Source organism: Physeter macrocephalus, chromosome 11 (assembly GCF_002837175.3).
Source record: "Physeter macrocephalus isolate SW-GA chromosome 11, ASM283717v5, whole genome shotgun sequence".
Taxonomy (NCBI): Eukaryota; Metazoa; Chordata; class Mammalia; order Artiodactyla; family Physeteridae; genus Physeter; species Physeter macrocephalus.
In genome coordinates, this window is record NC_041224.1 from 35,793,665 (window position 1) to 35,808,565 (window position 14,901).

The window sequence follows — 14,901 nt, forward strand, 5'->3', positions numbered from 1 at the left end:
TTCTCAATGAGTCTGGGTAAATGTGTATCAATTTTGTGTATCTTTTCAGAGAACCAGCCCTTAGTTTCATTGATCTTTTCTATTGAATTTTTAGTAGCTATTAAAAAAAAATCTACTCTGATCTTTATAATTCCTATGTTTCTACCTACTTTGAGTTTTGTTTTTCTTCTTTTCTAGTTGCTTCAGGTGTAATGTTAGGTGGTTTATTTGATATTTTTTCTTGTTTCCTGAGATGAAACTTGTATCCCTGTTGGCTGTGTCCCATAGATTTTGGATCATTCAGTGTTCATTTTCATTTGTCTCCAGGTATTTTTGGAATTCCTCTTTAATTTCTTCAGTGTTCCTTTCTTCTTTTTTCTCTTCCCCCATAATGTGAGGACTATCTTTAATATTATGTTTGGATTTCTTTCAGTTGTTTTGTGTTTGTTTTGGGTGTGTTTATCTATTATTTATTTTTGGTTTATAGTTACCAGGACATTTATATGTGTGTGTGTATGATTATTTTCGGTTGCTGATCTCTTAATATCACATGCATATTAACAACCCTGCATTTTTGCTCTCCTTCCCTCACAAGTACTGGTTTTGATATCATATTTTATACCTACTTGTTTTGTGTGTCCCTTAACTTTATTGTGAATATAGGTGATTTTACTACTTTTTCTTTTATCCTTCCTACTAGCTGTGTACATGGTTGATTTACTACATTTACTGAATATTTGCCTTTACCAGTGAGGTTTTTCCTTTCGTAATTTTCATGTTTCAGTTGTGGTCTTTTCTTTTTCACTTAACCCCTTTAATATTTCTCATAAAGCTGGTTTGGTGATGCTGAACTCTTAGTTATGTTTCTCTATAAAACTTTAGATCGCTTCATCAAATCTGAATGAGAGCCTTGCTGTGTAGAATATTTTTGGTTATAGGGTTTTCCCTTTCATCACTTTAAATATACCATACCACTCACTTCTGGTCTGCAGAGTTTATCCTGAAAAGTCAGGAGATGACCTTATGCTAGTTCCCATGTATGTAACTTGTTGCTCTTCCTTTGCTCCTTTTGATAGTCTCTCTTTATCTTTAATTTTTACCATTTTAATTGCAGTGAGTCTTGGTATGGTCCTTTTTCGGTTGATCCTGTTTGGGGCGTACTGTGTTTAGTGGACTTGGATGTCTGTTTTCTTTCCCAGGTAAGGCAATTTTTCAGCTTTTGTGTCTCCAAGTATGTTCTCTGCCTCTTTCTCTTTCCCCTTTTCCTTCTGGGACCACTATAATGCAAATGTTAGTGCTCTTGATGTTGTTTCAGAGGTCTGTTAAAATGTCCTCATTTCTTTTATTCTACTTTTTGTTGTTGTTCACCTTCAGTGATTTCCAGTATTTATCTTCCAGTTTTCTGATTCATTTCTCTATATTATTTAGTCTACATTTGTTTCCTTTTAGCGTATTTTTCATTTCAGTTACGTATTCCTCATCTCTGTTTGGTTGTCCTTTAAGATTCTAACTCTTTTAAAAACTTCTTGCTCTGGTCGTCCATTCTTCTCCTGAGTTCTTTGATCATCTTTATAATCATTACCTTGAAGTCTTCCTTGAGTAGATTGGCTATCTCCACTTCACGTAGATCTTCTTTGTTCTTATCTTGTTCCTTAATTTGGATCATGTTTCTCTGTCACCTCATTTTCTTGCTATGCTTTTGGTAGGTTAGTTACATTTACTGACCTTGGGGAAGTGGCCTTTTGTAGATGTCCTATGTGTCCCAGCAGCCCACTCTCCCCTGGTCACTAGAACTATATGCTCTAGGTGTACCCTCTATGTGGGTTGCTTGGGTCCTTCTGTTGTGGTGGGCTGACTACTGTGGGTAGTCTGGTAGGCTTGGCTGCCCCCAGTCTGGTTGTTTGCCAGGCTCTGCCTTGTATGGAGGCTGTCAGTGCTGCTTGGAGCGAGAGAATAATAAGGCAGCTGGCTGCACAACCATGGGTGACATCGAGACTAGTGCTGGCTCACTTGTGGGTGGAGTTGGGGTCCACGAGGTATCAGGGGCTGCCCCCAGTCTGGTTGTTTGCCAGGCTCTGCCTTGTATGGAGGCTGTCAGTACTTCTTGGTGGGACAGAATTGTGAGGCAGCTGGCTGCACACAGTCCTGGGCAACACTGAATCTACTGCTGGCTCACTTGTGGGGGGAGTTGGGGTCCAGGAGATATCAGGCTTAGTGACCAACCACTGGTGTATAAAGCCAAGTCCTGGGGCTATGCTGGCTTACTGGCAGGCAGAGCCAGTTTCTGGGCTCTAGATGTAGAGCCCAGGGTTCCTAGAAGTGTTGTTGGACCACTGTTCCTGACACAGCTGGCTGTGGGGTCTGGAGCATCCCAAATCCTGTGCTGGCATTCTGATGGGTAGGGTCAGGACCCAGCTGAGTCCGTGGCTGGTGCTGGCCTGCTGGTTTTTAGGCTGGGTCTGCAGGCTGCTGGGCTGTGGCAGTCCTAGGTCTGCTGTCTATCCACTGGTAGGTGGGGCTGGTTGTGAAGCTTGAGCAGGCTCAGTAGTGGTTGCTGCCAGGGCCCAGCCAGTCTTAGGGCTTGTTCTGGCCTGCTAGTGAGTGGGCTGGTTCCACAGGCTGCTGGGCAGTGGTATACCTGGGAATGGTGTCTGCCTGTTGGTTTGTGAAGCTGGTCCCAAGGCTAGAGCAGGTTTGCTGTTGGTTAGGCCAAGTTCCAGCGAGTCCCTGGGTGGTGACCACCTGCTTATGGGTGAGGTTGGTCCCAAGGCTAGAACAGGCTCACTTCTGGGAGGGGCTGGGGATTCTTGGCCTGGTACCTGCCCACTGGTGGGTGGAGTTGGGAACCAGCATCTCTGGCTGGAGGGTCCTGGGGTCCTGGATCTAGTGCCTGTGCACTGGTGTGTGGAGCATGGTCCTAGGGCTTCTAGTGGTTGGAGTCAAGTCCAGGGGCAGCTGTGGACTTGAGAGTATCTTAAGGCAGCCTGTCTGCTGGTGGATGGGGCTGTGTCCCTGCTCAGTTAGTTGCTTGGCCTGTGGCATCCTACTACTTCTGTCTATAGACTTGTGGAAATGTATGGGGCTAGGTCTTGAGGCTAATAAGCTAGAGGGAGGATTCTGAAATTATGCTTGCTAGTACCAGTGTCCACAAAGTAGAAGGAGCTCCCAAAAGTGGCTGCTGCCAGAGTCTGTGTCCCTGAGGATGTGCCGTAGTTGCCTCCGGCCTCTCCAGGAGACTCTCCAAGATCAGGAGGTAGGTACGACCCAGGATCCTTTCAAATTACTGTTCTGCCCTGTGTCTCAGAGCATGTGGGATTTTGTGTGCACCCTCAAGAGTAGAGTCTCTATTTCAAACAGTTCTCTGGCTCTCTGGAAAATAAGCCCTACTGGTCTTCAAAGCCCATCATTCTAGGGACTCTTCTTCCCAGCACAGGACCCTGGGCTGGGGAACCCAATGTGGGGTTCATATCCCTCACTCTCTGGGAGAACCTCAGAAATTGTAATTATTTTCCCATTGTGGGTCACCCACCTGGGGGTATCGGTCTTGACTATACCGAGATTCCTCCCCGCCCACCTGTCTGGTTGTGGTGTCTTCTTTATGTCCTTAGCTGTAGAAGATATTTTATGATAGGTTTCAACCTTTTCCATCAATTGCTGTTCTGTAAATAGTTGTGATTTTGGTGTGCTGGGGAGAGGAATTGAGCTCAGGGTCCTTCCATGCCATCATCTTGGACAATCTCTCTACTTCATTCTTAAATCGTATTATTTTTAAAATAAATTCATTTACTTTATTTATTTATTTTTGGCTACGTTGGGTCTTCGTTGCTGCACGCGGGTTTTCTCTAGCTGTGGCGAGCAGGGGCTACTCTTCATTGCAGTGTGAGGGCTTCTCATTGCAGTGGCTTCTCTTGCTGTGAGGCATGGGCTCTAGACATGCGGGCTTCAGTAGTTGTGGCTCGTGGGCTCTAGAGCACGGGCTGTAGTTGTGGCCCATAGGCTTAGATGCTCCACGGCATGTGGGATCTTCCCGGACCAGGGCTCGAACCCATGTCCCCTGAATTAGCAGGTGGATTCTTAACCACTGCGTCACCAGGGAAGCCCTTAAATCATATTATTTAATTTTTTCTAATATCCTGTTTGAATTGTTAACAGTTTGAAATTTCTTATCACTCATGTTTACTTCTCCTGGTTTAAAAAATTGTTCAGTGCATACATTCATTTTGAAATAAAAGTTACCTGTGAGTCTGCCTAACTCAGAAATCAAGGACTTGACAAAAGCCTTTTCTACCTGTGTTACCCTCAAACTCTGCACCACACCGCCAGCCTGGGGATTAACATCTTGCACCCATGCTCTCCCTCTGTTTTTGGACTGTTAACCATCATTGCATCTGTGTGTGTGTTAACAAAGTAAATTTACCTATATTCCTCTTTATAGTCTTTCCAGGTTTTGTTTTGTTTTGTTTTGTTTTGTTTCAGGGAACAGTCCTACTATGAATGTACATTTACTGGTCTGATGAAGTTCATATGTAAGCCTGTCAAGCATATTACCAGAATTGGAATTGCTGGTATAAACACTTTGATAAATTTTAGAGACAATGGTAGAAAAGGAGTAAATTGTATTTCAAATCCCACAATATTCTCACACCATGAAAACCCTTCCCTTTTACATATATTTATTTGTGGTTCATCTTTATGCCCATACTGTATTTCTCAGAGATGGGTAAGTATTATGTTCCTTGCTAAATAAAACATTTACTCTCTTGTTCAAGGTCAGGCTTTTAGTGGTTCTAGCATGATCATATTTCCATTATCTTGCAAATACAAGATTTTCTCTCACACTGCCTTTTATTCTCTGCTCTCCTATATTGCCCTTCTAAATCTAGTCCTGGTCTTTCTTTATGTTCTTCATCAACCTAGATAGATTATACTGTTTTCTCCATTATTCACAACGAATAGAATAGAATAGAATAGAGCACCCAGAAATAAACCTTGATATATGGCCAAATGATTTTTGACAATTTGCCAAGTCCATTCAAAGTAGAAAGGTCAGTCTTCAACAAATGGTGCTGGGAAGTCTTGTTGTCAACATGCAAAAGAAAGAAGATGGATGCTCACCTAACATCATATACAAAAATTAATAAAAATGTATCAAGAAACTCAGCATAAGACCCAAAACAATAAAAGTCTTAGAAGACATAGGACAAGAGCTTCATGATATTGGATTTGGCAGTGTTTTCTTCAATATGAAACAAAGGAATAACTAACAGAAAAATAAATAAATTGCAGTACATAAATTTTAAAAAATGTATATCAAAGAAACCATAAACATAATATAATGGCAACCCATAAGATGGGAGAAATTTTTTTTTTTTTTTTTGCGGTACGTGGGCCTCTCACTGTTGTGGCCTCTCCCGTTGCGGAGCACAGGTTCCGGACGCGCAGGCTCAGCGGCCATGGCTCACGGGCCTAGCCGCTTCGCAGCATGTGGGATCTTCCCGGACCGGGGCACGAACCCTTGTCCCCTGCATTGGCAGGCGGACTCTCAACCAGTGCACCACCAGGGAAGCCCCGGAGAAAATATTTTAAAGCCATATATCTGAGAAGGGATTTCTATTAGGACTATACAGAGAACTCCCACAACTCAAAAAAAAAAAGCAAACACCCTGATTCAAAAATGGACAAAAGGGCTTCCCTGGTAGCGCAGTGGTTGGGAATCTGCCTGCCAATGCAGGGGACGCGGGTTCGAGCCCTGGTCTGGGAAGATCCCACGTGCTGTGGAGCGGCTGGGCCCGTGCACCACAACTACCGAGCCTGTGCTCTGGAGCCCGCGAGCCGCAACTGCTGAGCCTGCGTGCCACAACTGCTGAAGCCCGTGTGCCTGGAGCCTGTGCTCCGCAACAAGAGAAGCCACCACAGTGAGAAGCCTGCGTGCCACAATGAAGAGTGGCCCCTGCTCACTGCAACTGGAGAAAGCCCACGTGCAGCAGCGAAGACCCAATGTAGCCAAAAATAAATAAATAAAATAAATTTAAAAAAAATGGGCAAAAGACTTGAATAGATATTTCTCCAAAAAAAGATGTACAAATGACAATAAGCACTTGAAAATATGCTCCATATCACTAGATACATATTTATATATTTGTGTGTATGCACACACACAAGCAGAAAACAAGAATTGGTGAGGATGTGAGGGAACTGAAACCATTGTGCTATGTCAGTGGGAATGTAGAACAATACAGCTGCTTTGCAAAACAGTATGATGATACTTTTTCTGAAAAGTAGAATTACTATATGATCCAGTAATTTTACTTTGGGGTATACCCAAAAGAATTGAAAGCAGTGTCTTGAAGAAATATTTGTACTCCATTGTTTATAGCAGTAATATTCACAGTAGCTAAAGTATGAAGGCAACCTAAGTGTTCATCCACTAGTTCCTGGATAAACAAAATGTGGTATACACATATAATAGAATATTATTCAGTCTTCAGAAGGAAAAGATCTAGGAATATGCTACATGGATGAAACTTGAGGAAATTTGGCTACAAAAACTGTCTTTCCTCTTTTTGTCTTATCTCAGTATAACTTACCCAAAGTACATCAATGTTGAAAAATTATCAGAGAAATGCAAATCTAAACTGCAATGAGGTAATACCTCACATCGGTCAGAATGGCCATCATCAAAAAGTCTACAAAGAAAAAATGTTAGTGAAGGGGTGGAAGGAAAGGGAACCCTGCTACGCTGCTAGTGGGAATGTAAATTGATACAATCACTATGGAGAACAGTGTGGAGGTTCCTTTAAAAACTAAAAATAGAACTACCATATGAGCCAACAATCCAACTCCTGGGCATATATCCAGAAAAAAACATAACTCAAAAAGATACATGCACCCTAGTGTTCATTGCAGCACTATTTACAACAGCCAAGCCATGGATGCAACCTAAATGTCCATCAACAGATGAATGGATAAAGAAGATGTGGTACATATATACAATGGAATATTACTCAGCCATTAAAAACAATGAAATAATGCCATTTGAAGCAACATGGATGGACCTGGAGATTATCATACTAAGTGAAGAAAGTCAGACAGAGAAAGACAAATATCATGATATCACTTACATGTGGAATCTAAAAAAATGATACAAATGAGCTTATTTACAAAACAGACTCCCAGACTTAGAAAACAAATTTATGGTTACCAAAGGGGAAAGGTGTGTGTGTGGGGGAGGGATAAACTGAGAGTTTGGGATTGACATGCCCACATAGATAACCAACAAGGACCTAGTGTATAGCACAGAGAACTCTGCTCAATATTCTGTAATAATCTAAACAGGTAAATAATTTGAAAAAATATATATATATTACTTGGCTGTACACCTGAAACTAACACAACATTGTAAATCAACTATACTCCAATACAAATTAAAAATTAAAAAAAGATGTGGTATATATGTACAATGCAATACTATTCAGCCACAAAAAAATGAAATTTTGCCATTTGTAGTGACACAGATGGACTTGGAGGGCATTATGCTAAGCGAAATAAGTCAGAGAAAGTCAAATACTGTATGATATCACTTATATGTAGAATCTAAAAAATAAAACAAACTAGTAAATATAACAAAAAAGAAGCACCCTCAGAGATATATCAAACAAACTACTTGTTACTAGTGAGGAGGGGGGGAGGGGCAATATAGGAGTTGGGGAGTGGAAAGTACAAACAATTTGTTGTAAGATAGCTGAAAGACATATCGTACAACATACATATTGGGGAAAATAACCAATACTTTATAGTAACTATAAATGAAAAGTAACCTTTAGAGTTAACTTTTATAAAAGTTAAAAAGAAATTTTAAATAAAATTTTAAAAAGATTCAGAATTCTCAGAGAATATTTGGAAAAGTGGATATGCTTTTCTCTAATTTTTACCTTAATCAATGTGCTTTTTAAAATGTGAGAAAGTATAGGGACTTCCCTGGTGGTCCAGTGGGTAAGACTCCACACTCCCAATACAGGGGGCCCGGGTTTGATCCCTGGTGGGGGAACTAGATCCCACATGCATGCCACAACTAAGAAGCCCACATGCCGCAACTAAAAAAAAAAAAAAAAAAAAAAATCCCGCATGCTGCAACTAAACATGCTGCAGTGAAGATCCTGTGTGCCTCAACTAAGATCCAGTGCAGCCAAAATAAATAAATAAAAATATATTAAAACTGTGAGAAAGTATAAACACGTAAGGGGAGATGGGGACAACAAACTGTGGCAGCACAATTTATAACACACACGTAGACAAACATACAATGAATGAAAAATCTGATCTGCTAATTCAGGTATAATGTGCTTTATTACTTAACATAGATCACAACTTCCTTTGTTAATCATTAAATATGCATTCATGGCATCATTTTCAAAGTCTTCTGTCCATTCCCAACCCAAAATGTTAATCCACCCTTCATTGCTGCCTTTGGTTTATTTTCAAACAGATCTGTGATGTAAACAACTTTGTGCTCTGCATCTTTTGGGGTATGGAGTCTCAGCTCACCGGAGGACAGGTGGTCCTGCCCTTTCCCTGGGTAGACCTGTCTGTCAAGTGGGCCCTGAGAGGAGAGGGGGCTAAAGGACCTGAGGACTAAGGGTACCTTTGGGAAGATTAATAAGGGTGACCCCTCACACATCCCTAAACCCACCACATTTCCACCAACCAAGCAGCATTTACCATAGGCAACAGCAAGACAACACCTATTCCAGGAGGAACTCGGCCCCTAGGAATCAGGCCCAGGGAAGCTGCAATTCTGGAAATTCTCTGAAGCCTTCACACTACTCAGTGGTCTCAGGTGTGCTATGCCTGACCTCTATCTCAGTGCTACTGAATATGGATCTGAGGGAGTAACATTTGCATGAACAAGAAAACTCGTAAAAGATGTCATTTTTTGAGCCCTACAGGAGTTTCATAACTTAGAGTGGGGCCTGCTTCCCTGCAAATTTGTATGCACTTTAAAGCTTCAGAAGAAACATTTGCTATGTGGTTCCCATGCAATTTCCCATTAGTATTACATGATGAGTATTTAGAAATAACATCACCTGCGCCATCCCCACAGAGTCTGTCTATTGATCTGGGTGGGAGCATCCAAGTTGTTTTAACTCCAGGTGATTCTAAGGTTAGGCCCGGTTTAAGCACAAGCCCAAGGGCTACTGGTACCTGGTGATAGTTGTTTGCAGTCTTCAGTCCTTTTGTCTTTGGGGAGACACTGGTGTCTGCTCTACATGGGATTGGAAAGGGCAGGTCAGTGTAGCCAACTTACTCTGTGCTGTAGCAGAAGTTTTGGGGCATATGTGTGAGGGGAGAGCATGTGTCGGCAGGAAAGAAAAAGCTCACAGTTTGGTCTCCATGCAGGAGCTCATTGTTCCGGAATCTCTTTTTCAGAAGGTTGCCATTTCAGCATTTCAAGGTCCTTTAGCCTGTTGGTGTTGTGGGAAGAGGTGAAGGAGCTGTGCTGACACCACTGAAGGCATATTTTCAAGATCCCAATGTGATTCCTCAACATCATATCGATGAGAAAACGACCCAGAACAGGAGGAAGGAGAGGAGGAAATGGCAGCTTCTCAGGTAACTGTCCTGTCCTGGGTCAGAGGCTCTGTCTGCTTTTCCTCCTGAAATGTCATGGATTAAGAACCTACAAATCTTTAACTCTCTACTTCTTATGTGCCTAGCAAGGTCATTTTCAACTACTTACTTTTTTCCTTCTTGTGATAGTCAAAGTCAGCACTTTAGAATACTTCTATCCTGTGTTCCAGAGCCTTTTCCCCATTGTCTGCATCCAGGCTCCCTACAGAGCATGGAGAATGACATTCAACTATTGAAATGATTCCCTTTGTGAAAGATCTACATGGGAAGGCATTAATATCCAAAATTCCCTATGGGATAATTTTGGATGTTGAGCTATTAGTGAAGAAGGGGAAAGTGAAATGATTAATGTAGATCTGAATGCAACAATTTATCACACCAGGATTAAGAAAATGCACTTTTCTTTTTTAAAATTTTTTAAAATAAATTTATATATTTTTGGCTGCGCTGGGTCTTCGTTGCTGCCCGCGGGCTTTCTCTAGTTGCAGTGACTGGGGGCTACTCTTCGTTGTGGTGTGTGGGCTTCTCGTTGCAGTGGCTTCTCTTGTTGCAGAGCACGGGCTCTAGGCAGACAGGCTTCAGTAGTTGCAGCACACAGGCTCAGTAGTTGTGGCTCACGGGCTCTAGAGTGTAGGCTCAGTAGTTGTGGCATGTGAGGTTGCTCTGCGCATGTGGGATCTTCCCAGACCAGGGCTCAAACCCGTGTCCCCTGCATTGGCAGGTGGACTCTTAACCATTGCACCACCAGGGAAGTCCCAGAAAATGCACTTTTAAATGGGATGGCATTAGTGATCTAGATAACACAAAGTTCTGGAAAAGAAAAGTAATTAGAAGAGACTTGCTCTCTATTTATAATAAAGACTTACTATTTAAATATACAATTAGAGTCAGGGAACATGAGAAGTATATGTGGACTGAAATGTGCATAAACTTACATTTTTTTCATGATAGTTTCAGATTGATTTTCTTATGTATTTTCACCGAGAATACCACAGCAGTGTCTTGTGTGCTTCAGTCACCTGATAATCATTTGTCCCAATGCACCTGATGTTCACTGGTTTAGGTGCTTTCTAAAGATTCCTCCATGATGTTCAAATATTTCTTTTATCTTTAATAAGGGTTTTGTGTGATTCACTGAGAAATGTGCATAAACCATCACAGTAAATCTGGAAATTCCCATGTCTTCTTAGTTTTCCTTTGTTTGTAGTTTGTTTTTGAAAAATGAAAATTTTCACCTTTCTTTGTTAAAGACATTGGCTTTACAAGTGGAAGTTGTAATCAGTCAAGCCTTGTTCTTCTAAGTTTCCATTATACTCCACACTCATGTAACAGACATACTCTTCTTTATCACTTCTTTGTATTTTCAAAAAAGTTTACAAGAATCATATTAATGTATGCTCAATTGTGTTAAATTTCTGAAATATAACTCAACTCAAATGATAAATATTTTCTAAGAAATCAGAGATTCAGAACCAATAGCTCTACCTTATTTTATATCATTGTGTGTGTCTCCCCTGGTGTATTTATAAAATACATATTTTTGCTGGGAGGTTTTTGAGAACTGATTCAATCTCCTTAATAGTAATTTGGCCTGTTCAGATTGTTTTATTTCTTCATGATTCAGTCTTTTTATGTTTTATTTTTAAATTTTTTCTTTAGCCCATTGATTCTTTAGGATCATGTTGTTTAATTTCCACATATTTGTAAATTTTCCAGATTCTTCCTGTTGTTCATTTCTGGTTTCTTACCATTGTATTTGAAAAAACACTTAGTATGATATCAGTCTTCTTAAATTTGCTAAGACTTGTTTAGTGACCCATCACATGATCTGTCCTAGAGAATGTTCAATGTGCACTGGAGAAGAATATGTATTCTGCCCCTGTTTGATGGACTGCTCTGTTTTTGTCTGTTAAGTCCATTTGGTCTAATGTATAATTCAAGTTCAGTACTTCCTCATTGATTTTCTTTTTGGATTCATTGTTTAAAGTAGGGTATGAAAGATCCCTACAATTTTTTTTTTGTATTGTCTATTTCTATCTTCAAATCTGTTAGTATTTGCTTAACATATTAAAGTCCCCCACTGTTAAGGCATATTTATTTATGATTGTATTCTTGATGAATTGACAATGTTATCATTATATAATGACCTTATTTTTGTTGTTGCAGCTTTTGACTGATTTTCTTTTTTGTCTTGTGTAACTGTAGCTACTTCTGCTTTCTGTTGGTTTCCACTTGTATGGAATATCTTGTTCCAGTGCTTCACTTTGAGCCTATTTGTGTTTTTAACATTGAAGTGAGTCTCTGATAGGCTGCTTATAGTTTGATCATGAATTTTTATCTGTCTAGCCACTCTATGACTTTTGACTAAAGAATTTAATATATTTATGTTTATAGTAATTATTGGTAGGTAAGGACTAACCAATGCCATCTTATTGTTTTCTGGATGTTTTGTTGTTTCTTGTTCCTTTCTTCCTCTTCTGCTTTTTTTTGTGAATTAGTGATACCGTGTAGTGGTATATTATGATTTCCTTCTCTTTATTTTCTGAATCTACTCTAGGTTTTTGCTTTGTGGTTCCATAAGGCTCACAGAAAACATCTTATAGATATAACACTCTATTTTATGTTGATAACAATTTTACTTCCATCACATACAAAATATCTACTCTTTTACTCCCCTCCATAAAATTTTGTGGAGTTTAGCTCTTTGTATATTGTTTATACATTAAAATGATTATAGCTGCAGTTATTTTAATCATCACATACTTTAACCTTTATACTAAAGTTAACTGTTTAACACACCACCATATCACACTATTTAAGTATTCCTACCTTAACTATGTACTTATGTTTACAAGTCTATTGTGTATTCTCATATGTTTTCATGGTACTATTTCGTTTTATTTTAGCTTGAGAAACTCTTTTAGAATTTTTTTTAAGACAGACCTAGTGATGATGCACTCTCGGCTTTTTTTTTTTTTTAAAGAGTTTTTTAAATTTATTATTTTTATTTATTTTTTAACATCTTTATTGGAGTATAACTGTTTTACAATGGTGTGTTAGTTTCTGCTTTACAACAAAGTGAATCAGTTATACATATACATATGTTCCCATATCTCTTCCCTCTTGCATCTCCCTCCCTCCCTCCCACCCTCCGTATCCCACCCCTCTAGGTGGTGACAAAGCACAGAGCTGATCTCCTGTGCTATGCGGCTGTTTCCCTCTAGCTATCTATTTTACATTTGGTAGTGTATATATGTCCATGCCACTCTCGCACTTCGTCACAGCTTACCCTTCCCCCTCCCCATATCCTCAGGTCCATGCTCTAGTAGGTCTGTGTTTTAGTCCCGTCCTACCACTAATCTCTTCATGACATTTTTCTTTCTTAGATTCCATATATATGTGTTAACATACGGTATTTGTGTATCTCCTTCTGACTTACTTCACTCTGTATGACAGACTCCAGGTCTATCCACCTCATTACAAATAACTCAGTTTCATTTCTTTTTATGGCTGAGTAAAATTCCATTGTATATATGTGCCACATCTTCTTAATCCATTCATCTGTTGATGGACACTTAGGTGGCTTCCATGTCCTGGCTATCGTAAATAGAGCTGCAATGAACATTTTGGTACATGACTCTTTTTGAATTATGGTTTTCTCAGGGCATATGCCCAGTAGTGGGATTGCGGGGTCGTATGGTAGATCTATTTGCAGTTTTTTAAGGAACCTCCATACTGTTCTCCATAGTGGCTGTATCAATTTACATTCCCACCAGCAGTGCAAGAGGGTCCCCTTTTCTCCACACCCTCTCCAGCATTTATTATTTCTAGAGTTTTTGATGATGGCCAATCTGACCGGTGTGAGATGATATCTCATTGTCGTTTTGATTTGCATTTCTCTAATGATTAATGATGTTGAACATTCTTTCATGTGTTTGTTGGCAATCTGTATATCTTCTCTGGAGAAATGTCTATTTAGTTCTTCTGCCCATTTTTGGATTGGGTTGTTTGTTTTTTTGTTATTGAGCTGCAAGAGTTGCTTATAAATTTTGGATATTAATCCTTTGTCAGTTGCTTCGTTTGCAAATATTTTCTCCCATTCTGAGGGTTGTCTTTTGGTCTTGTTTATGGTATCCTTTGCTGTGCAAAAGCTTTTAAGTTTCATTAGGTCCCATTTGTTTATTTTTGTTTTTATTTCCATTTCTCCAGGAGATGGGTGAAAAAGGATCTTGCTGTGATTTATGTCATAGAGTGTTCTGCCTATGTTTTCCTCTAAGAGTGTGATAGTGTCTGGCCTTACATTTAGGTCTTTAACCCATTTTGAGTTTATTCTTGTGTGTGGGGTTAGGGAGTGTTCTAATTTCCTACTTTTACATGTAGCTGTCCAGTTTTCCCAGAACCACTTATTGAAGAGGCTATCTTTTCTCCACTGTATATCCTTCCCTCCTTTATCAAAGATAAGGTGACCATATGTGTGTGGGTTTATCTCTGGGATTTCTATCCTGTTCCATTGATCTGTATTTCTGTTTTTGTGCCAGTACCATACTGTCTTGATTACTGTAGCCTTGTAGTATAATCTGAAGTCAGGGAGCCTGATTCCTCCAGCTCCATTTTTCGTTCTCAAGACTGCTTTGGCTATTCGGGGTCTTTTGTGTTTCCATACAAATTGTGAAATTTTTTTTCCTAGTTCTGTAAAAAATGCCAGTGGTAGTTTGATAGGGATTGCATTGAATCTGTAGATTGCTTTGGGTAGTAGAGTCATTTTCACAATGTTGATTCTTCCAATCCAAGAACATGGTATATCTCTCCATCGATGTGTATCATCTTTAATTTCTTTCATCAGTGTCTTATAATTTTCTGCATACAGGTCTTTTGTCTCCTTAAGTAGGTTTATTCCTAGATATTTTATTCTTTTTGTTGCAATGGTAAATGGGAGTGTTTTCTTAATTTCACTCTCAGATTTTTCATCATTAGTGTATAAGAATGCCAGAGATTTCTGTGCATTAATTTTGTATCCTGCTACTTTACCAAATTCATTGATTAGCTCTAGTAGTTTCCTGGTAGCCTCCTTAGGATTCTCTATGTATAGTATCATGTCATCTGCAAACAGTGACAGCTTTACTTCTTCTTTTCCTATTTGGATTCCTTTTATTTCTTTTTCTTCTCTGATTGCTGTGGCTAGAACTTCCAAAACTATGTTGAATAAGAGTGGTGAGAGTGGGCAACCTTGTCTTGTTCCTGATCTTAGTGGAAATGCTTTCAGTTTTTCACCATTGAGAACAATGCTGGCTGTAG

General features: G+C 39.7%; 1 protein-coding gene across 2 annotated transcripts in view; it reads left to right on the plus strand.

The window, feature by feature from the left end:
* The window catches only part of LOC114487085 (putative protein FAM90A10), a 113,484-nt gene that overhangs the window by 80,517 nt on the left and 18,066 nt on the right, over positions 1-14,901 (plus strand). The window contains exon 1 of one of the 2 annotated variants that reach the window (XM_028495211.2): positions 9,500-9,588. The exons of the other annotated variant lie outside the window; for it this stretch is intronic. Coding sequence (XP_028351012.1) covers positions 9,574-9,588 — 15 coding nt within the window. The 5' untranslated portion in view covers positions 9,500-9,573. Of the gene's footprint in view, positions 1-9,499; positions 9,589-14,901 lie in introns of those variants that run through there. 2 annotated transcript variants of the gene reach the window in all.